The following is a 24368-nucleotide window of genomic DNA, read 5'->3' as shown; positions in this document are numbered from 1 at the left end:
GTAGATATTTACTAAAAATCCACTGCACATCCAGTCTTTTACAAGCATATCCTGGAATATAAGCTCTATTATCCAGGGTCCCCCACCCCCAATCTCACTGCGGAGTCCCTTAGTAATCAACTACCAAGGCACCAGCATAGAACCATGAGATCACTATTTTAGGTATAAATGAGAGTATTAGCTCATTCAATTCTAAAACAGAAACCTTAAAATAAATACTGAACTTACTTACAGATAAACAAATTTGGACACAAAAAAGTACAGTTTCTCCCCAAATTCACAAAGATAATAACTGGTAAAGGCAAGATTTGAACTCATCTGCCTTGAATATAAAGCTAAGTTGGAAATCCCCTTCAACTGTGGAGGACCAGCAGCACAGCCTGTCACCCTATCTTTGTTCAGATCTGGCTTTAGACAGCCTGAGACAGCACCCCTTCCTATGGAACTCGAGGGCAAACAATAACAATAAGGATTTTATATTCTGTAGTTTCTTAGGTCTCAATTATATAAAGTGTCAGCAGGTCAGCAGAAAACTCTGGGAAATATGAGTGGGTCCAGAGCTTTTTGCTGATAAGAAACTCAATCTATCAGGACAGAGTGACCTTCCCATGAGAGGCCTCATGGACATAAACTAAAGGCAACTGAGCAATGAAAACTAGCAAGAACATGGAACTCAAGCAAGAAGGATCCCTACCATCCCCTGCCCAGTTGCCTCTTCACCTTTGTGGACAAGACGGCAGAAGGTCCATGTTCTTGTCCAAGTTACAACATCATGGATTCTCACCCATATAATATTACGACTCTATGCTGTCTTAAGTCCTTTCCAACTAAAATATGATGACACCAATATCTCAGCGGAATGTCTATGTCTCCACTTTCTCTCTTCTATTAGGAGACTATATCTATGGCCACAAAGCCGAAATTCAATTAAAAACACCATGCACGAAGCCTGGTGAAAGTCTGTGTAAGAGACATTGTTCTCAAGCTCAGTGAGTGAAAACTCAGAAAAAGTGGTCCTTATCCCTCTGCAAGTGGAAGGTAGCCTGATTGTGTGTGTGTATGTGTGCACACGTGTGTGTGTAAATCAAATACAATGTATTGTGGGATGTGCACAGATTTTTTTTTATGTTACTATCATTTCATGAGGATGAGCCAACCTTTAAAGTAATTTGAATCTACTATTCTGAGAGAGTCTCAGGATCTTTTGGTGGAGGATGGGAAAGGGGAAAGGAAAGGAGGAAAGAAGTAAATGAAGCAAAGCTGTAAGTATACTGCTAGGGAAAGGCAAGACATTAATTTTGTTCCTACTTGCATCACACACAAATTAGGGACTGGCTTTCCCACATGTCTTGTCAAGCACTGAGTTGCAGAAGAACAGGTGACAGCCCATTTCTCACTGAGCTTGTGACTGTACGTGGCATCTTATAGACACTAATTATTTAACCTGATCAAACAATCTAGCAGCAGGCTGTAATTCTCCTATTTTGAGAGATAAGAAAACAGGAAGTGAAAGAGGGTATATAGCTTGACCAAAGTCAGAGGACAAGTAAACTAAAGAAGATGAATTCAAACTCAGATCTGAATGCAGAGTCTGATCTTCCCACTCCGAGGGCTGGAAATTCCTTAACACACAGGGTCCCCAGCTCCTCTGCTTTGTTCCTGGCACCAAGCATTTCCCATGGCGATATTCTCCAGTTCTCAGACACAGCGCTCTGTGCAGCCAATAACCTCCATTCGACCTTGATCATCTACCTGTCACGCCCACCAGGCTTCACCAGGCAAGAAAGCTGGCTTTCAACTGCATACAAAGCCACCCGTTTTATCCTGGACTCTTCAGCGGCTTTTCCAGCGTAAACGCAGCCATGAAAGTGCTCACAGTTTGTACATGAGCCACACTACCTCTCTCCATCTCTGTCCCCACCTATACTACTTTGCTATGACCATTTTGAGAATCTTGGAAACAAATTTTTAAAAACAGAAAAGAAAGGATTCTGTAACAAGTACTTAATACTTACAATTTTAAATGAGAAGTTACAAAGTGAGTATTTACAAACCGAATCTGCCTTCCTAGGTGTCAGTTTTAACAGTTAAAATATACAATAGCAAAAAATTCTGACTTAAATAATTAACAAAAACATCAACAATAATCTGGAATAAACTCAAAAATAATGCCCATGTTGTACATGGTGGAAGTACAGGACAGTACTGTGGGGTAAAGTAAGAGGTGTGAAAGTAGAGACATCAACATTTTGTATGGAGGAAAGCAGTTTTGTAAAAATGTACGTTCTCCTAAAGATAATTCAAAAGTACTAAAAAATCCCACGACAGCACTTCTTTTTTTTTTTAACTTGAAAAATTATATTAGAATTCTTCAGGAATAATAAAGTCATAATACTAACCAAGAAAATTTGGGATCAAAAAGAGAATCAAAAAATCGCACTGTCAGATATTAAATAAATGTTTACAATATGTAAGATATAGTGCTAGTGTAAGAAAGTAAGATTGATAAAAATAAACCATGAGCTCTAAAAGAGACTCTAGTGTACATAAGTATTCTTTACAGGTGGGATTTCAAGTTAAAAAGCAAAGTAGGAATTCAATAATTGTCTTGGGACAATCAGAGAATCCCCTGGAAAAAACAAATTCTATTCCAGTCATAATGACCGCAAGAAAAATTACAGAATGTGATGTGAATATTAGAAAGTACTAATAACAGCGAATATAATTCTTTGCTCATATTAATTCAACTTCTCTTCACTATAACAAGTACCATCATCATCTCCATCTTAGAGATTAAAAAAACCTACAGAAGAAATTTATACCATTATAAGAAAGTATTTCTAAGAATAATATCAGGAATAAAACCCAAAAAGAAGACATTTACAATCTTAAGATTATTTTGGGCCACAACAAAAATGAACCTACTGAAAAAATGAAAGGCAAAATATGACAAGGAAAAGCTCTCTGATACATGTTGATGAAGACAAGGGGTTAATGTTCATAATATACATAGAGCTGTCACAAAGCAACAAGAAGCTGCCTCACTTAAATGTGTGCAAAGGACAAAAGAGATCATTCACTTTTTAAAAGTCAGATGGCTAATGAGTGAAAAATGCTCAATACCTCACTGGTCATCAAGTGCAAATTAAAACAATGAAAAAGTACTTTTGCTCATCATATTGGCACATATTTTTAAAAGATATTCTAGCTAGTGTCCATCTTTGAGAGAACAAACTGTGAGCGATCTTTTGGAGGATGACATGTCAATGGATATGTAAACTCTGAAAAACGTGTGTACACACAGGCTGAACTCCACATTTTGGAATCGTTTCATTTAGAAAAATTCAGTTCAAAAAGATGTACTTATCAGAGCATTTACACAGCACTGTTTACAATGGTGAGAAGAAAAGCTGAAGTGAAATCATATCCAGCGATAGAGAATTGGTTACATAAGTTATTCTACATCTTTTCATGCCCCACAGGAGAAGGAATTTCTTGATTCACTTGAAAGGAGCCTGTGATTTATGTAGTTGTCACATCCAAGGACTAAATTTCCAGAAAACTTAACGAAAATAATACTCATACAAGATCACAGGAATGTTTGTATAAGAAGTATGCCAGTCAAACACCCTTTCTGACAGTGGAAAATGGAGAAAACTTAAGTGTCCACCATCAAGACAATGATGCGGTAAATCACGGTGAGCTGTGGGCACTAAAGTTCCGGTGTTTCGGCGTGGTCCAAGGCCTTGTCCACAGTACGCTCCCACGAAAGGTGTCCTTACACAAGAGACCAAACCTGCATATCAGGAAAACCCTCTACTCTATCTGAAAGGACCGGGTGAGTCTGGAGAGAGAGGACGTCTGTGATATATACCTGAGTGAATAAACCGAGCTGCAGAAAACATATAGTATGGCCTTATTTTTCAATAAAGCATATATACACACACATAGACATAGATTTCTCATATACGTGTATGTATGTGTTTATTTATATGACATAGGCATAAAGGTCATGAAATATATACTCCACATTGTCAGCAGTTTTTACTCTCAGGAAAAAAGGGGAAGGGATGTAGGGGACTTTCGGTACCACAACAGATCTCTTTTCAGAATTTCAGTTAAGTATACTTGGAATTTAAAAGTTTATTTAAGTCCAAAGTAAAATGGACGAGGACTCCACAAGACAGAATGCTATACTAGTCATTAAAAATCATGCCAGGGGAGATAGAATATTGTAGAAAAATGTGTAATAAGCCGAATGGAAAATGGAGGTCTCCACACAGTATACAGGCACACATTGCTCGCTGGTTTTTATGACAGAGGTAATACACACTGATGAAAAGAACAGAAAATAGATGTTAATGTGTTAATTATTATCTCTGAGTACTGGCACCAGGATAGATCCATTTGACCCTTTTTTCATACATTTATATTAAATACACACTATTTTTCATCTGAAAAATGCATTTTTAGATGTCTAGTACCACACATTGGAAAATTACACGAGTACTTACAGAAACAAATAACTAGGAGACACCGCAGCAGCGTCACAAAGTGTAGAAAGGGCGATCCTGAATAACACCGCGCAGTTACATAAGGACCCACAAAATGAGAGCACCTGCTGTAACAGGGCGCGGCCCCCTTCCATTTGTCAGATGTGTCTTCAGGGCTGAGGCAGTTCTGAGCACGGCCAGTGTCAGTGCTGGTGTCTGGATGGATGCCACTGGAGGTGAGGGCACCTGCAAGCCGAGAGGAAGAACAGAAATCATCCTCTGCTTTTTCTGTCTTGTTTCTTTGTTACTTTTAAAGAGAGGCGGAAATAAGATAAACTGGATCTTTCCTACTGAAATTTCAGTAATGAAACCATTTTTAAAGTGATCACAACTTATATTCTGCCTATGACTGTCTTTTCAACAAAGCATCATATTTATAAAATGTTAATTAACTCAGTTAATTAACTCCCTGTTGAAACATTCTAGTAAAGAGCATGAACTGCAGTATGTGAAAGAACCACACCTGCAGTGACTAGCTCAGCTGTCTTGACGGCAGTGCAGTCAGCCCCCACCATCCCATGGCCCTGAGCTCCTGATGCTGGTAAGAGAGCGCGCTGCTGCCTCAGATGGAAAGAAAAGGTGAAAGCATTTTCTGAAATCTACAGCACTGACAAAACATAACTGATAAATCCCAGGCTCCTTTGAGGCTGTCATTTTCCGTTTCTGGCCAACACCCGTCAATGAGCAGAACCACCCCATTCCCGAGTCATGGGACTCACGTGGGCAGAAGTTTTGGAGAAATTTCCAGGTATAGAATGTAAACCAACTATACATAAAACTCTGAAAAAGAAAAGATGCAATAATCTGATTTTGGAAGACACTAAAATATTCTCCTAAGCCTTAGTACTTGGAAAGGCTGGGCTTCTACTAAGCCACTTATTTATTTCACAGCCAATGAGCATCTCCCACAAACCCTGTTTCCCTGTGTCTGCTGGGAGCTTCAGGCACATTGATGTTGTCTATCTTATAAGTCACAAGGCAGAGGCGTGTGTCTCACGCTGGCAACTCTCACACAGGCTCAACTCCTAGCCTCACTGTATGAACTTGGCCCCATTTTCTCACCTGTTTATTTGGTACCTGTTCTTCTGTAAGCTGCCTGAAATGCTTATTGAAACAAGTCAGAAGAATGAGTGGGTAGAGAAATGGACAGATGGACAGGTGAGAGATGGGCAGAAAAACAGAGAGTCTCCAAGAGAAGGGGAGCAATCAAAATTACCTATGCAAAACCCTCTTCTAGTCAGGGAAGGAAACCACCACGGAGAAGTGTGAAGAGGCAGGTTGCTTAGGACTGTTTCCTGGATTCCATGAAAAGTCACACCAAGAGATGAGAGGGTAGAACCTTAAATAATAAAAGAAAAAATCATGCATGTTTGAAAAATATATCTACATTATGTACTTTCTAAAGAATAGAGTCAAATTAGCAAGGCCCAATAACACAATCCTTGGGTATATACAGAAGTGAGAATCCCATCTCCAATCTGCAAGGCATCCCTTTGGAGCACTGAGAGTCTACACGGTGCAGTCATAAAGCCATCACCGCAAAAGCGATGCTATCCTGCACTTACGAGGAAAGAGCAGCTGTGCTCGGTCTGCCTACACGTGTCTTTTACACCCCTCAGCACCTCTACGGGGGAGGGACGCCTAGCGAGCCCCATCTCTGCAGGACAGAAAACAAGTCCAAGAGAGGCTAAGCCGACCTACCAATTCTCCATCTCACAGGACTTGTCACTCCAGACCAGGACTCGAACTCGGACCCACGTTTGTAACCACAGTACTACCGTATTTTATGTGCTTTTTGTGTGTATAATACATTTGTTTCTGGCATGAAAGGGTATTTAATAAATGATCGGTTGTCTTGTCTATCTCATTAGTTCACAATCTTTATATTTTTGAATTGTACTCTTCCCCTGGAGAAAGGAACGGAAAGAGCGGGGGTCAGAATGAGGTGGGGCTCCATTCTTTATCTGTTGCCTCATCTCATCCAAGTCCCCAAACAGGGAGAAAGAGCAAATGTTCTCTTCATCATTTAAAGAGAGGGCTCCAGTGACGGTGACTTACTCAACCCCAAAACCAAGTCTGGGGGAAGGGCACATGCAGCAACGAGAGCAGTATCACCTGTAGGAAGGCAAAAAGAGCTCAGGGGATGGCTCAATGGGTCAGCCTGATTTCATTTCAATCGATAATACAATAGCACACTCTAAAAAAACTAGAATGCAATGGATTTCCTCTTTCTTGACATCTAGCAAGTTTCCACATCTCACATGTAACATTATCACGAACTAGTGAAAGGAAGAGTCCACAGACAAGGAAAATCAATGCCACAGGCAGGCTGAAACACAGGCTGGAGGAAAGGAAGGGAAAGGGCATAGTAAAGAAGAGGGGAAATTCTGGGAAAAAGACATCATCACAAGGACTCTCAAGCATCATCCAGCAATCATATAATCATTCTTTCAAGAGAGAGTTACTTAGGTCCTATTTTGTGCAACATTGTACAGTGGGCGAAGCAAGAGCACAGCGTCCATGGTGGCAGCAAGCTGCGGAGCTCCAATACACTTCTGATCCCGGTACCTTGCACACTTGTCCTCAGTATAAAGGCAAAATATATAGTAAAATAATCCAATGTAAACTCTATGCAATGCTGAAAAAAATTAAAGAATACCTAAATACCTGGACAGACACACCACGCACATTCCTGAATCAAATGACAGCATTCTTGGGATGGCAGTGCTCCCCAGAGCGATCCATATATTCAACGTGGACTCGATCACAATCCCAGTGGGTTCCTCTGCAGAAACTGACTATCTGCTGCTACAATTCATATGGGAATTCGAGGATCTCAGTAACCAAACCGTACTTGAAATAGAAGAACAGTTTGAGAGGACTTGTAATTCTCAATTTCAAACCTTACAACTGTATCTCCAGGTGAGATTAGAGGCCATTTTTAAGTTATAATTGTGTTTATCCTTATTTTCTAAATTCTGTACAATGAATATACTTGTTAGAATAAGAAATTTAAAAAGTAAGGTATCTTTTAAAACATGCAAACCTATTCATTCATTGGGAAAAAAATATTTTGACTATAAAGAAGTAAACAAATATCTAGTGAAAAAGGACTATTTAAAAACAAGAGTGCATTTACATTTTTTGTAAATTGGAAACTGAAAAGCACAAACACATCAAGTTTCTAGGGAGAGTGTTGCAACATATTAATTGTTATTTCCAAAATTCTAATTGAACAATGAAAACTCAAGAAAGAGAAAATCTTGATTGACAGCCAACTGCAAACACATGGAGAGCAAAGGCCTAGAAATCACAGTTCCTTTAACTCTGCTACTAACTCAATAGGAGAGGAAATTCCTCAGTGAGGGGACAGTGGAATCCCATGCATAAGACAGGATACACAGTACAAACTGCACTAGAATTGGGGGTGATTTCCATAGAAGAATTCTAAAGTTACAACATTGATGAAAAACTATAAAAACACTGACAGACAGATTAAAACACACAGTCATATATATTATATAAAAACATATGAAGTCTGCCCCCATGTTGCATAGAAATACAAACATATTTGTTCATTTATGGGCACTGATTACTTTATCCCAGGTAGAATATTTCAACTAAAATAGATAATCAATAATACACTCCTCTTGTCAAAACTAGTTGATAAGTTACTCTGCTATGTATGCATAATGTGTCTAAGATAGATTTAAAATTAGTGAAAAAGATTTTTGTATGGTTTCTTGAACCCTTCTCAAAACACCAAGCTTAATTTTAAAATAAATCTGAGCAGTATTTCTATATGATCTTTTCCCTTGTGAAATGAACAACACAGTCTGTTGTCAAAATTCTTTCCTTACAATGATTCACGAGCACCGTATACTCACAAAACTGCTGGACAGCAAGGCACTATCCAGACACTGTGACAAATCAAATGAAACACAAGGAAGACAGTGACCCTATTCTGCAGGACTTATAATCTGTTCCAACACCGGGTTTTTATTTGATTTGTTTGATTGGTTAGAAAAATAAAATCACTCAAGTACATTCTTCTTTGAGCATTATGTAAATCATGACTCTCTTTTTAGTGTCATGAGCAGGAAAGACTTGAGTATGAATTGATTAGATCAACTAGGCACAATCATCGCTGGAGCCTGTGTAATAAATAAGTACATGAGATCTAAAATAAACCTACACAGATCTCTGCAAGGAAAATGAAGAGGTGAGTTCCCCAATGAGAAAACAAACAATCAAGAAATCAAAAAAGGAAAACTTTTTCATTAATGATTCCAGGCAGTAGTGGAGCATGGTGGTGAAGATCACAAATGCTGGGGACAAACATGAGGGTCTGAAATCCCACAGCACTGGGTAGCTGTGACACTGATATTTCAGTGAAATTTTCTGCACCTCAGTCTCCTATCCATAGACTGGGGACAGCCACAGCACCCATCTCCTAGAACAGTCTTAAGAATTAAGTTATTTTTATATAAAAGTTTAAATAAAATACCTCAGATTTTAAATATTACCCCAAAAGCTCAAGGAACAAAGAAAACAGTGATAAATTGGAGTTCATCAAATGTTAAAAATTTGCTTCAAAGGACACCATCCAGAAGGTGAAAAAACATCAGAGAGGAGAAAATTTTTTCAAATTATTTATCTGATTAAGTATTTGTATCTTCAAATAAAAGAAAAAACTCCTACAACTCAACAAGAAAAAGAGAACTCAATTAAAATGTGTATAAAGTATCTGAAAATGTATTTTTCAAAGAAAATATACAAATGGCCAATAAGCACAATCAAACGATGTTCAATATCATTAGCTGTAAAAGAAATCAAGTCAAAACCACTAGGAGAAACCGCTTCACACTTACTACAATAGGTTATAATAAAAAAAATGTGTAACAAGCACTAATGAAGACACAGAGGAAGCGGAGCGCGCAGCCCTTGCTTTTGAGGATGTAACACAGGGTGGCCACTTTAGAAAACAGCCTGGCAGGTCCTCAGAGAGTTGAACATTTGGTTTATGAATGACCCAGCATTTCTGCTCTCTGGTCACACAAGTAAGAGAACTGAAAACAAATGTCCACATAAAAATTCCTACAGGAGTATTCACGGCGCCATTACTCTTCACAAACAAAAAGCAGACACAACACAAACGACTATCACCTGATGAATGGGTAAACAGTAGGGCCCAGATATACAGTAGAATATAATTCAGCAATAGCAAAGCATAGAGTACTGACCCAGGCCACAACCTGGAAATACATTGAAAAAGTTACTCAGTGTGAAAGAAGTCAGTCACAATAGACAGTTCCATTTACATGAAATAACTTGTTTTACATGAAATGTCCAGCACAGGCACATCCATAGAGAGAGAACAATGGCTGCCTGGGGCTGGGGGAGGATGAGGAAGATGGGAATGACTGCTTGTGCATACAGGGCTTCCTGTTGGGGGATGAAAATATTCTAAGATTGACTGCGATGCACAATTCTGGGCTTTGAGTAAAAACCGCTGCACATTTTAATGGGTGAATTGTATTAAAACTGTTAAGGACAAAAGCACCTAGGGCCAGAACCTTCAAATAGTAAATGCAAATTGCTAACTTTTATTACAGGAAGAAGAAACTGCCCTCAGCATGAAAGCAGGAGATCGGCAAATATGGGTTAACAGAATTGGACAAGAGCATTTCACTTGAAAGAGTTGCTGAGTGTACACGAAATATTCAGAAATAGGAAAATCAGCTTGACATCACGAAGAAGCATTCTGCTTCAAATGCAGATCAAGGATTCGGCAAGCCCAGCTGCTAGAAATAACCAGAGAAGAAACCTGGTTCTTACAACAAGCACCAGAGCCAACAAGGAAATGGTGGTGAGGAAAGCAGGCAGCCAAAAATCTGGAACAGTTTGCTACAAATAATTTCTCCACTGAAAATTCAAAAATAAAATGAAAGTGATGCAATGCTGAGCTGGCCTCACGTTAAAGGGCTTCCTCTGCTGCTCGACAGTTCTGTAACCCCGAATGAGAGACTCAGGAGAATCAGCATGGCTCCTGGCAGTCCCCAAGTGACTGCCCTCCAGCACGTTTACCACCATCACATCTGCCAGGGTTGTATTGCAGAGAAGAGACCAACTTCTAAAAGGCACAGGAAATGTTTACCAGGGAAGAAAAGGCTGCTGTCAGTCCTGGGACAGAGGCAGTGTGAGCAGAGGCCAGAAGGCTGCAGGTGAACTGGAGCAGACCTGGGGCAGGAAGGGACCACGGAAGAGCAGATCTCAATTTTCTACTCTCTCTCCCTCGGGTAGGAGAGATAAAGCCTGCATCCTTCTCACCTGGAACTGTGGGTTCTGGCTGGCAGAAGTCTTACGTACAGGGAATGAATACTCAAGACTCTGTGGAAAAAGTCACGAAAGAGAGAGGGCGTAGGGACCCAACTCCACGAGCCTCTCAAATGATCCCATATTTATTGTGTATAATCAAAGGAAAACGTCATTAACAGTTGTGTGATAGTAAGCAGGAACTTGGGGAAAGAAGGATGAGACAGAGATTGTAGAATCCACCATGAGTACAAAGGCTTAGTGTATCTTTAGGTAAGTCATGGGGTGAGGGGAATAAGATACATTCTTTAGACATGTGAATTACAAAGCAGACCACCAGACCAGCTAGGTCCTTGCTTGGGGGATAATAGAGTATCTAACTGCACACAAGCCCAGCCTTTATAGCTGTGGGCCTGGGTCATTGCTTTGCGATGAGCAGAGTGCTATCTAAAACATCATCTACGCAAGCAAAGCATTATCTCTGCTTTTTAAGGCAAGGAGACAGGAGTGAGGATGCACAGGCACTTGCTTGCAAAGCAGTTACTAAGCATACGTTTTCTTCTTAAATTTGACAGGCGGCTGGGGTCTGTTACAATTTGTTAACCCAATCATGGGCTCCCACATGGAACCATTATGGAGGACACCCTAAGGTGACAAATCCTGGCTCTGGGTCTTTTCCTGCCAGCTTCAGCCACTCTAGCAGAGTCTAGGCACATTCCTGAATAATGATCATACAGAACCACCCACACTGTTAACTCCTGGTGCTTGAAACTTAATTTTAGCTCTACACAACTTAACGTAGAAAAGTTTCAGAAATAAAAGATATTATATTTACTTTATATCTCATCATAGGACTGATTTTTCTGATTGCTCTAAGCTGCTTCTTCTTGGTAAAGCACCTAATTCTGCAGGTGAATTCAGTACTTTCTTTGGGCATAACTAGCCAGTTTGGGCTCGCTAACTTCTATTGGTCAAATACCGATACACTTAATTGATTTCATTGTTCATCAATTTCAGCTGGGAGCAGAGGGAGTGTCACTCTGTTCCTCAGCCCACCCTCAACCCTTATCATCAGCAACTCAGGCCTCCGGAAACCAAAAAAAGCTTTTGTTTCCCTTCTACAGTTTCAACAAACCCAACAGGATACATAAGCCTGGAGAAAGAATTCAACACAAATGTTAAAACAAAAATCAATAAACCTGAAGCAACTCCATCTCCGAATCATGATACACAATGACATGAGATTAAGTGTGTCAGGCCCAAAGCATGGGTGAGCCTGACCACCTGATTTCTATTCTTCAAAGGAAGGAAAGTTTTCCTATTTTTTATTATCACTCTGTCATTGTTTCTGATTAAGCCAAAAACTAGTTTATGAAATAATTAAGCATTGAAATAACAGATTTTTGTTGTATCAATTACAGAAGGCATTCAGAGGTGTTAGGAAAAACCACCTCTGTAAAAAATGCAAAATTTCTTCCACTGTGAAGAACACGTATACAAAATGCAACAGAGAATTCAAGCTCTTGTGGAGAGGAGCAAAAGCCACAGAATCAAAGCAAAGTCATTACTATGAGTCAACTCAAAATTCACTGGACAATCATGTTCAATGCATTCAATGAAATTTAAAGGCATACTGCAAACCATACACTTAATGATCTGCAGGCTAGAGGAAGAATTTCTCTCTTTAACAGACAAGAGTAATCAATAGGGTGCCCCACCAAACAAGGACCAAAGAACAATCAGGTTTTTAACAGTTCTGATATATCAGCATTTTCTAAAGATCAAAATCCAGAAATTTTAAACATTGATTCACACCACAATGAAACAAGCACTTAAAAAAAAAGAAAAGAAAATAAGCACATAGAACATGTACATAGATCAATGAGAATTTCTTGAGACGCTGGAAGAAACAGGCTATAGTCTTTTACTTGAGAAATAAAACTACTTTGAAAGATAAATGCTAAAACACATTTCATCATTCATGTTGCCTTGAAAAATCTGAGGCACTTGTATCTGATTAGAAAAGCAATTCTGAGTAATAGTGTGTTACAATTCAGAGCCAGTTTGCTTTAGAAGAAAAGAGAAAAGAAAAGCTACCGTTTCTCAGATACTGCACTAAGTGTGAAGTGTCTCCCTGCCTCTTTCTCCTCCCGTTTTCTAAGCTCATGCTTCCCAACCCTTCTGAAACAAGTATGAGAACCTCTTATTCCCGCCAATATGCCAAATGACAAAAGAAAATCAATTTATTTGTGTAAGGATATGCTTAAACCTTGAACTGGAAGAGAAAGATAACAGAAGTCTATATGGAACTTATTTCTACATTCCTGAAATCACACACACAAACGTTCACACAGACACAGACACAGACACATACCCCCTGGATTACTGGGAAATTCACAAGCTTAGGATTTCCATCTTCTAGAAGATAACTTTGTAGTTAGTTTAAAATACAAAACTGTCAGCTTTGGAAAGCCTTGATCACCTGCTAAACCATCCAAATATCAAAGAGACCCAATTAGCCTTCTCGGTAGAATGTAATTTCCCATGATGGCAAAACATACCCTAAAAAGTCCTGGATCTAAGTCTCGTGTTTATCACTAGCTATGATCGTTTTTAAGCACATTAACAGATTCAGAAACTTATGTCTCAACAGCATTTATTCTTATTGAAATAGTATACGTGTTCATTTGCCTATACAGAGACCAGGTCCCATGATGGAGTTTAAGAGCTATTTTGTGTATTGCAATATTTATTTTTAAGTGCAGAAAAGGAGGGTGGGTATTACTCAGTTGTAGAGCACCTGCATAGCATGCACAATGTCCTGGCTTCAGTCCCCAGTACCTCAAAAAAAAAAATAAATAAAATAAGGGCATATTTAAAAATGAGTAAAGTTATAAAAAAATGCAGACTAAAAACCACTGCAATCTAGGAGACACAATTACAATAAAAAAAAAACAAGAGTTTCTATCAATTATTGGCTATTTGCCAATCGCAGAGACAACCAGAAATCACACCTGACAACCATCACGTGTGATTCTCAGCAACCCTACTAAGTAGACACGGATGGGAAACCAGGCTCTGCAGATGAGGAGACGGAGCTCAGAGGAGCCGGGGACGCTGACCGTCCTGCTTCCCGTGACACCACATCAGCCCAGGGCAAGCGCTGATGGAGCTGCAATGAGGGGACACCCAGCTGCATGGAACCTTGGGGCACTGGGGAGTCCCAGAAAACACTAAAAACTGTTCAGTGAAAAACCAGCTCAAATATAATACACTGTGCCACATTCTTTAAACAGGGAACATGAGTGAGACCTTTTTGATGCCTCCGTGTCCTTTCTGCCATCGTCAGTTACTTGCCCTCACAGCGTGACCAGTGATGAACTGGACCCCATATGAAGCGCACTCAGATGGCAGAGCATTTGAAGCTGTTTTATGAAGTTTGTAAGACTCTGTCTGTGCCTCACACAGGCGGTCATCCATCACTTCTCACCGGTGTGGATGTACCACCTGAAATCACTCCTTTCTGCTTTTTAAAATCCCTTCATCTACTCCAGACTTTTCAATAGCAAAGAAGCAGCTAAACCACAGACAGTGGACAGCTTTTCACCAAATTTCTTGAACAGCCCATCGGACTACCTGGAAGCCCTTTACTTTTATTAAACCCACTTCCAGGTACTTCATCATTTTCGGATTGGTGGACTTGGCCTCTGACTGAGCTACTCAGAGAGCTCCCAGCCTCACATCCGTGAGAGGACCCTGCTGTTGGGAGAAATCAGTGAGAAAGGCGTACATCCCCCAGTCATGTCTGCATGGCTAGAAGTGCCACAACGTGCTAAAAATTTATACCATCATAACCCCTGGGCTCCCATGGACTGGTTTCACATTAACCAAACTCATGAGACACTGATGCAAGAAAACCAGAAATTTAACTTATTAATGTAACAGAAGATGTGAAACTATGAACCAGACGGCAATATCAGAGTTCAACCATGAGTATATGTTCTCCTCCACGGCCCAAACACGGGCAGGCAGTCACATGGCAAGTGTGGACAGAAGCAGAGCAGGAAGGATTTCTAGATGAATTCAATGGACTAAATTTCTGTTATACCAACAGATCTGCTGCCTGGAAAACAATTAATTCTAATCACGGTGCACTCTTCGTGGACAGTTGCCGAGACACGACTGTGAGCACCTGTGTAACTCTCCTTTCCCTGTCCTTTCTGGGCTAATTGATGCACAGACGTACAGAAATCGAGGGATGCAGATACATCTAAACACCCAAAGCCCATTCTGGGAGCCACAATACCATACAGCCAGGGTTAAAATACTTGCTCTGCCACTTACTAGTTCTGTGACCTTGGTCAACTTACCCTCTGTGTGCCTCAATTTCCACACTGTGAAACTGGGATAACAATCAAACCTTCCTTACTCGCTTGTTGAGAAGATTGAAGGATTCATTTCTGTAAAACGCTCAGAAAAGAATGTAGCACATTTTGGGTGCTCAACAAATGTCAAATTAATATTACAGTGGTTTACAAGTCTCCTTCCTAATCATCTTCTGTGTTTCCTGGCTAGACTAATACCCAAAGGAAATTCTTATTTCTCCTTTTATAAACTCATGGGATGAACCCTTCTGTTCCATCCCACCACCTGTTTAAACTGATGGAAGGGATACCTCCTCCCCACTCCTCTGGGCCATGCAGAGTGCTACTCCCTTCACAGCCCTGACCCCTGGCCCACAGCTAGCCCTCCTCACATTAACAGATTGAGTTGTGATTCCGGGGAGACAAGCAGGGCATGTGAAACCCTTCCTTTCCCTCCAGTGTTGACTACCCTAGGGAAGCACCCTGGATGCTCAGCTCCATTGCAGAACAGCCCTGTGCATGATGGGGCTCATTCTCTCAAGGGAAGGCTTGCTGTGGCCCAGAGATACCTGGGACAGGGTGAGTCTCTACTTCTGGGACACAGTATCATGACACTCATTTATCCACAGCCCTGAAGTTCATGGAGAACGTGGCTTCATCAGTAACAAAGAAGACATTTATCGCCTGCCTACTCTTTTGTGTCATCTCTCAGTTGGCTGCTGGAGACAACATGTGTATAAGTATTGGTTCCCCTTAGGCCCCAACATATATGAAGTAACAAAAATTTCTGTGGCTTAACGTTGGTCCAGGGCGACTGTGTAACAGTTCTGACTCTGCTGATGCTAAATTATGGGTGTAGGAATTATGGAACGTCCTCAAATATCTTTCATCATAAAATCAGCTTTTCTTATTTTCTTGTTTCTTTGTAATTACCAAAGACTATAAAATGATGGCTGCACACAAAACAGCAGCTAAAGTTTATGAGCTCTCTTGACATACCCACTGTGGTAAACATGTTACATAATTACTAATTCTCACAATTCTACAAAGCAGATATGAGTGTCCCCTTCTCACAGACGAGGGGAAAACTCAGAACGAGCTGACTCAGGATCACATGGTTCAGTGTCAGCACGTGCAGGCAAACCCAAGTCAAGAAACTACACCCCATCATATATGTACCAAATCAACTCCCACCAATTAACACACAGCGGCGGGGTCAATACTCAGGGAACTCAACACACCTTTCAGCTTTATGGTGCTCCAGAGGCAGCTTCTAGCTGTTTTATAATATCCCGGCTCACTGGTTTCTAACACTAGAAGAAAAGCCCGATTTTGCCATTGTTTGCACAGCAAGTCTGAAATGTTCACAGCGAGATAAAAGAATAAAACTATGATATAAGCAGAAAAAATTTTCCAGGTAGAAAGACATAATGGACGTTGTGCTATTCTGAAGCATTAAGCAAAGGAATCAAAATAAAATCACATTGTTTAAGCCTTATTTTACAAACAGAAAAATTAAGACTGTAAAAAGTTGCAACAGCGCCACCTATGGCTAAAAAGACCTTCCAGGTTGCCGGGAAACATGCAACACAAAAATTGACTGTAAGATGAGAAACGAGAATCAGATAACTAGAAGCTTATGTAGCATATACTGCACTTTGCTTCGGGGGGATGGAGGGGTATTCAGTATTTAATCTGATATTGCTAATACTCCTAAATATAAACAAAAGACATAGGCTCATGGAAGCTCATCTTAGAAGAGGAAAGAATCCAGTCCAGCCACTTCATTTTACACGAGGGGAGACTGAGACCTGAGATCTGTCCTCCTGGCAATCAGCAGCAAAGCTCTCCTAGGTCTCATGTCTTGCACTGTAGTAAAAACCAACAGAACTGTACTAGGCCTATATTCATAAAAGTCACGTCTGTATTTTTCCAACAGTAGGTAATCTAAGTATCTTGCAAAATACTTCTCAAAGAGCCAGGAAATCATAGAAGGTTATTGAAATACAAAAACATTTATTTACATATTAAAACAGCATGAGCTTTATTCTCTCTATTAAAAAAGTGACATGTCAAATCAAAATTTTGAAATTTTAAAACCTGAAAAGAGTGCAGAAAAAAATCAAAATTTTCTTTAGTCACAAAAGAGAGAAGCTTATTCCCTGATAATAATCAATGTGGATTTTTCTAAACTTAATGGTTCTGGTCAGAATCCCGAGAAATTAAATGTCTGATGGATGGTTACACGGCAACATGAATTCTGAGCTTACATTCTGTGTAAATAATCTTCAAGGTCGTCTGCTTAAGGCAATTTAAGTAGTCCCTGTCTCACTAGAATGACACAGATTTCATTAAAGCTTCATACTGCACTTAAAAAAAACAATCCTAGTTACTTTAAGCCATATTAATGTATATCATATATACACATATTGAATATGCATCAGAAATAAGCTACCCTTTTTAGTATTCAGAGTTGATACTTCTAAACTATCAGTCACTGTGAAAGCACATTTTTATTAAGCACCTCTACGGTGCTTTGTATACAAGGCGTCCAGCTCTCACAGTCAGACAAGGTAAACCATATTACTCAAATTTCACAAATGACGAAATATACTTAAGCCATGTAAACAACTAAGATATTCATCATCAGGAAAGAAAAGAGTAAGGATTTTACTTACAATACTCACTGACAAAGTTTTCTTTCATACTAAGACTACATAAAACAAATTCAGTGTTTGGAAATTTTTCAGTAAATAAGCACCACTAGAAAAAACAAGTAACATCATTAGCAACAGTTGGACTTTCAAAGACCACTTCTCTCTTGCACAATAGTTATTTTAAATGTTTTGTTTTTAGTTCTCACAAAGCACTAAATTAAAAAACTATTTCCTTTACAGTCATTACCTGAGAATAAAACATTTGTGAAAATGTACAATTTTAATTTATGCCACTCTGCCTCTCATTCTCACTGGTGTCTCTCCTTTGAAGACCTCATCAGGCTGAGATAGCTAAAATCGGTCATTTATGGGCTCACAGGAGTTCGGGAAAACACTCAACGGGAAGCTGATTAGAGGAGCAATTGAGAATTCATCCTGTGCAGCCTGGATTCCAGCATCGAGCTAGCCACCGCCAGCTGCGTGTCATTTGGGGCAAGCTGACCCATCTCTCAATCCCTCAGCTACAAAAAAGGAGACACTGATACCTACAATCAAACACTTGCTATGAAGTAAAATATGAGCAAAGCATTTTAGCCTCAGTTAGGCGTCCACTCACAGCGAGTTTGGTCATTATGATGATGAGGATGGCTGTTAACAAATTAAGCTCGACCAAACAGGAGAAATCACCTTAAAGGAGAAACATTTTAAGTCCATGAGTATTTCCTTTTGGGTGGACTGTAGAATATTCTATAGATTTTTTTTAATAAACCAAATTTTGTCCATTAATTGTAGATTTACAGGTTCATGGACAAGTCTCCAGAAAAATAATTAGAGGCCTCTAACCTCTGAAAATTAAGATGTAAATTTAAAAAAAAAATCAGGGAAGAGATTATACCTCATTTGGGAGAGTATGTGCTTAGCATGCATGAGGCCCTCAATTCAGTCCCCAGTAACTCCATCTCAAAACTTTGTTTTTTAAGAAATAGAGAATTAAAGCAAAAGGATGGAGGAATACGGAAATTTTTAGAGACTCATCTCAGATTTAAGATAGGGAAGAAACCATCCAATTCTCAGAAGAAATCTTGAGGACTATGTAAACTGGATCTGAGATGTCTAGTCTTTTAACATTATTCATGAAATCATATTACCAAGTCTTAAAACTACCTGATAACCCACAGTGGTGATACTGATCATAACAGCTACCATCACGTATCGAGCTCCGGCTAGGACTGCTCTGTTCTGACATCTCTACCCCTAAGGCCTCACCAGGCGGAGAGCACTAAATTCGGTCATTTATGAGCATCTCGTGTAAGTCCTCCATTTGTGCTTCTCACTCTCCCCTCACCAGCTCCTCTGAGGGAAGCACTGTTATCATCTTCCCCACCCGCAGATAAGGCCACTGAGGCACAGACACTAAACCCGTTCCAGGCCACATTGGAATTAAAGGACGTCTGTATTTCTGCTGTTTTGCTTTTGACAAAGGAATCTGAGATATCAATTCAAAGCAGACTGTTAAATAATCAAGTCTGTCAGGTCTTCACCTCAAAGAGCAGATACTATAAATTCCTGATGTAGGATGAGGCTGCCGTCACAAACTGACTCAGCTTGAAATTAATATCCAAGATGAAGCAGCGGATACACGTAAATATTCACGATTGTCAAGTCTGCCCACGGGTCTGGGCCCTTCACTGCCTGAAAGGGGGTGAAATCCCCACCCGTGTCTGGGAGGGAAGCGCGGCTCTTCCCGGGCTCACCCAGGCTTCATAGGCTATTTACCCCCACAGACTAGCCTCAACGGTTAAAAGCTCTCAAGATTTTTACACCAGGCAAAACTGAAAGACATTTCTGTAGATGGAGCACTTTCTCAGGCTTAAATTTTTTTGCCTACACTCAGCCAGAGGGAGAAAAGAAACAGGACTCTACAAAGTCCTGACCCTCACCACTCACAGGAGTAGAATGACCACAGCAGAAGATGGCCCTTCACATTGCAGGATGTGAACAAAATAAAGATGCCCCAACAACAGGCACTCCCAGACACAGCGCTCAGCAGTCTTCTGCACAATCACAGTTGTGCAGCCCTCAACACCTTCTATTTCCAGAACACTTCATCAGCCCAAAAGAATCCCCCTATCACTAGCATTCACTCCGTAATCCCCCTCCACCCAGCCCCTTCCAACCATCACCTGCTCTCTGCCTCTGCATGTGCCTTTTCTGGGCTTTTCAGATCACTGAAATCAACAATAACTGGCCGTTTGTGTCTGCTTCCTTTCAATTAACATGCTGTTAGCAAGGCTTGTATATTTTGAAGTGGCATCAGCATCTCTTTATTTTTTTTTTTTTGGAAACGTTAAAGATTATTAGAAGGTGGTAAGTACTATCAAAAAGAGTAGAGTGGAGCATAAGTGATTGTGTTTCAAAGGGAAAAGTGTGGGTTGAACATTCAGGGTGGACATCCCAAAACAGGTGGCATTTTTCATTTTCCTCTTTTTTTTTTCTTTTTTATTCACTCTTACGTGTGAATAATGTTCCACTACATGGAGATACTACATTCTGTTCATCCATTCAGCAGCTATGTATGGACGAGGTCCAGAAGAATGAGTGTAAGGGGTGACTAGCATGGATGGCATTTAAGCAAAGGGCAAAATGTGTTTTCAAAAAAAAAGCCAACAAACAGAGGCGCAAGGAAATTCAGTGCGTTTCTGAGCAAAGTGCTTGCTTGCTTCGGCAGGACTACCGTGCAGGGCTGGGGCGGATATTGGCAGGAATCACGGTGAGGGAGTCACCTGAGAAGACATCCCACTGCAAGCAGCTCAGCCAATCCTCCTCCCTCATCCTGTATTGTTAGAGCAATGTTTCTAGGTTACTCTTATTTCAATTAATAGCATTTAACTGCACGTCTGATCATCACCATCAGACCACATTACCTCCAAGTCACAGAAAATCATTCACTGACCGGAGCAGCACCAGGACATAATGGTGATGGATTAGGGAGTCCTGCAGCATTCCAGCCTGCAGGCACAAACCCCACATGTGCCCTGGTGATGTCCAGAAAATAAAATGCATGGAAATATCTCACTGCTGGAACACGACATCTGCCCTCAAATTGCCCGAAAATCATGCTGGCAAAGCACTACTCAACCTTCTCAGTACAAAAAAAAAAAAAAAAAGCTAAGAAGGCAAATTTAGGCTCTTCCATTGAAAACCAGCAGCCACCACTGCCAGTATTTGAGCTGGAATGCTCCTGACTTTGAAAACCACTGCGCAGTTACATTTCAAACGTGAAACTCATATATATATATACCACGTAGATGATATTGCAGTAGGATTTTTCTTTTCAAAATTTCCAGTTGCAAAATTAGCACAAGAAAGTTTATGTTTAGGCTTTAAAAAAAATCAATTATCCTCCATTTTCTTAATTTTGAACTTATTATTATTTTATAAATGGAGCTATGGTGCGTATTTAAAACCTTTTGATTTCTGAAAACAAGACGTTTATGACCTCACTATTTCAGAGCAAACTTTAACGATTCTTTGAGAGGTGGGGCCTGGGGTGCTCACTAACAGCTCTTTAAATACTGACAAGGATGTGCTATTAAGTAATACAAAGGCTCTAAGTCCACATTAGCTCAGAAAGCAAAGAAACCACACCAAAGACTTCCTTAAATATTTTATATATTCCTATTCTTTTGAATATTAAAGCTCTTAAAACATATGATTTTTTTTGAAAAAGACAACAGCTGTAATAATTTTCCTCTCACCAAGAAAGCAATCTTTATCAGGAATAAAAACCCCTATGGAAATCGAAATGACAGGACGTTTCTAGCTAAGTGAACACCCAGATCTGAACACAAACCTAAATCCTATCAGATCTCACTCGAAGGAGCTCTACAAAGGCCTGGGCAACCCTGGAGATTAGCTCTTTTGTTCCAAATGTTGGCTGAGCTAAGATAATCACACTAGGCATGGAAAGAGAGAAGAGGAATGTCCACCTGGCAGCCTCCATCAGTTTTCTTCCAGCCACAAGGTGCCTCTAGGGCAGCCCCGCTAACAAGTCCCCCATAAGAAAAGCCGGCATCCACACTGCCCCTGCCGTCCCCAAGTAGCCCCGAAGCCCATATCCCAGCCTGTGAATGGTCTTCAAATGATCCCCCAGTTGGTGGCACCCTCCACCTCTTCCCCGCTACACACACACACAAAGCCACGACAGCCTTCCCAAAGCACAAATTTGATTACATCAACCCCACTTCAAACAGTTCAGAGGCTCCCTGGTAGAGTTCTAGCCCCACCCCAGACCCTGCTTGCCCAGCCTCATCTCAGTACATAGGTCCCCAGTGACCTCAGGAGCCCCCTGACCTGCTCCTACTTCCCACTTGCCTCCAGGTTCATTTTGACTGTTTCCCAAGGAAGCCTTCCCTCCCTCCAACCTCCACAATTTGTTCCTCTCTTCCTAGAACATTCTAGGCTAACTGACAACGCTAAGCTCTCAAGAAGCAAATACATTTTGCTTATTTATGTGGCTACACTCTCTCTCCCCTAGACTCACTGAAGTGCACGTGTTATGAATAAATGAATGACGGGTTGGATCTCAAAGGGACAGACATACCTGCTCTCACCCGTCCCGACCCTTTTGTCTGTAGTATATCAGAAGCAAAACCAGAAGTACCTTCCCTGAGGGTCACTTCTGTTGACACCCTTCACTGCCTACTGTGTCAGTTCTAGTAAAACTCAACTTCTTCCAAAGCCCTACACCCCGGACTCTCTCCAGTGTCCTCCCCAGCAGGGGCTCCCTCCACCCTGGACCGCACAGGGCACTCTCCCCGGGTCCCCACGCCAAAAGCCTCCAGGCCTCTGCCCGGGCTGCACCTGCGACCTGAGCCACATTCTTGACTCCTTCTCTTGGCTGACTCTTACTCTGTCTTCACAACTGAATGTACAGCCCATTTCTTCCAGGAAGTCCTCTCTGATAATGTCCTTTAAGTCTTGTCTGGGCTCTATCTATAGCAGCAGTACATGGTGACCAACTGGGTGTTTGCCCGCTCCTTTGAGACCACGAACACTTGGGAACCACGTGGGAAGGAGTGAGAGATTACAAGACAGGTGGGGGAATCAAAAAGCAGAAATCACAGCCCAAGTCCCAAATTCAAGGATACTTTCTCAGAAAAAAGTATAAACTATTTCACACGTGTGCCATTTGGCTACTATTTTTGTGGCTTGTGGACAGCAAGAACTTGGTGTTCTAGCCCAAAACCCAGGTTACATGCAAAGAAATGTATATATTCTTATCCAAAGGAAACCAGAGCTGCTCAACAACAGTTTTCATTTAGAACTGAAAGGAAATTTGATAAAGGCAATCTCTCTCTCTTCTTTCTTTTCTGGAATCATATAATTTTAGAAGTATTTGCGTGACTAACAGACAGCTACAGCCCGTGATTCTGCACTGAAGTGTTTGAGGCTGAGGAAGCCTAGATTACATTCACTCTGTAAATGCAATCACACCAACACACTGATAGGTGCCGTGAGTGGTGGAGCTGATGTTCCAAAGCAGGCAACATTATTCAGTAAGAGAACTCTAAATAGAAAGTAAGAAATGCAATGTCCTGTACTCAATTTCATTTGCTATATGGGCCATTAACTGATAGTATATCTTGACTAATGAAACCCAAAAATAAATTGTCAACTTCGATTTTCTTCATCTGACCGTTTTATGCTAACATCGGATATTAAACTCTCACTCCATATGGAAAGCTCAGGCCTACGCTGCAGCACAGTTACATCCCGTGGAAGAAAGCCGACCAAGGGAGAACTGGAGAGTTTCCCTTCAGAAGCTGCAAAGTCTGGTTTTGCACCTGTACACCATTTGCAACCACGTCATCATCAAAGGAGTTAGACGTTACCTCTCTGGGACGAAAATCACTGCGTGCTTCAGAACCATCAAAGAATGCTGAGCTTTGTGAAACAGTCCAGAGGCGCTTAAATCATACTTTTTCTGAAAGGCTCCAAAACTGACCCACTTCACCATTCCAGGTATAACAGGGAAGTACTGGAAAAGAGAGAACATGCCCTTGAATTCTGACAAGGCCCTGCTTGAATCCTGCTACAGCATTTACTAGTCGCTAAATGGACCAATTCTTTAACCCCTCTGAGAAGGCTTCCCAATCCCCAAAAGGGGGCTGCCACCGCCCACCTGGGAGGCATGGATGTGAATGAAACACGCAAGTAGGGCAGCCGACTGGTACCTGACACGGGGCCTGGCTAGTTTCCCTCCGCTGCCCTTCTCCCCCTTTAAACTTGCACTGTTCCCCCGGTAACGATCAAGCCCCTGGAACAGACTGCCCGTATCTTCTGTGTATCCCTGGATACATGCCTTACCCTTAGGAGGCCAGAAAAACAACTGCCTCCTCCCAAGTCACTAACAATGTTCTTAAGAGTCTGGGTATTTTTAACTCTATTTTTCAGGGAGACTATTCCAGAATTTTGCA

At 40.8% G+C, this 24368-nt stretch overlaps 1 protein-coding gene across 1 annotated transcript in view; it reads right to left on the bottom strand.

Annotated features, from left to right (window-relative positions):
• Positions 1 to 24368, bottom strand: part of LOC140693122 (uncharacterized) — a 141399-nt gene that overhangs the window by 35164 nt on the left and 81867 nt on the right. Inside the window, exons 6-7 of the mRNA XM_072957179.1 lie at positions 5770 to 5892; positions 4515 to 4739 (exon numbers count right to left, since the gene is read on the bottom strand). Of these exons, the coding sequence (XP_072813280.1) occupies positions 4515 to 4739; positions 5770 to 5892 (348 nt within the window). The remainder of the gene's footprint in view (positions 1 to 4514; positions 4740 to 5769; positions 5893 to 24368) is intronic.

Source organism: Vicugna pacos, unplaced genomic scaffold (genome assembly GCF_048564905.1).
Source record: "Vicugna pacos unplaced genomic scaffold, VicPac4 scaffold_19, whole genome shotgun sequence".
Taxonomy (NCBI): domain Eukaryota; kingdom Metazoa; phylum Chordata; class Mammalia; order Artiodactyla; family Camelidae; genus Vicugna; species Vicugna pacos.
This window is presented reverse-complemented; position numbering and strand designations above follow the sequence as displayed.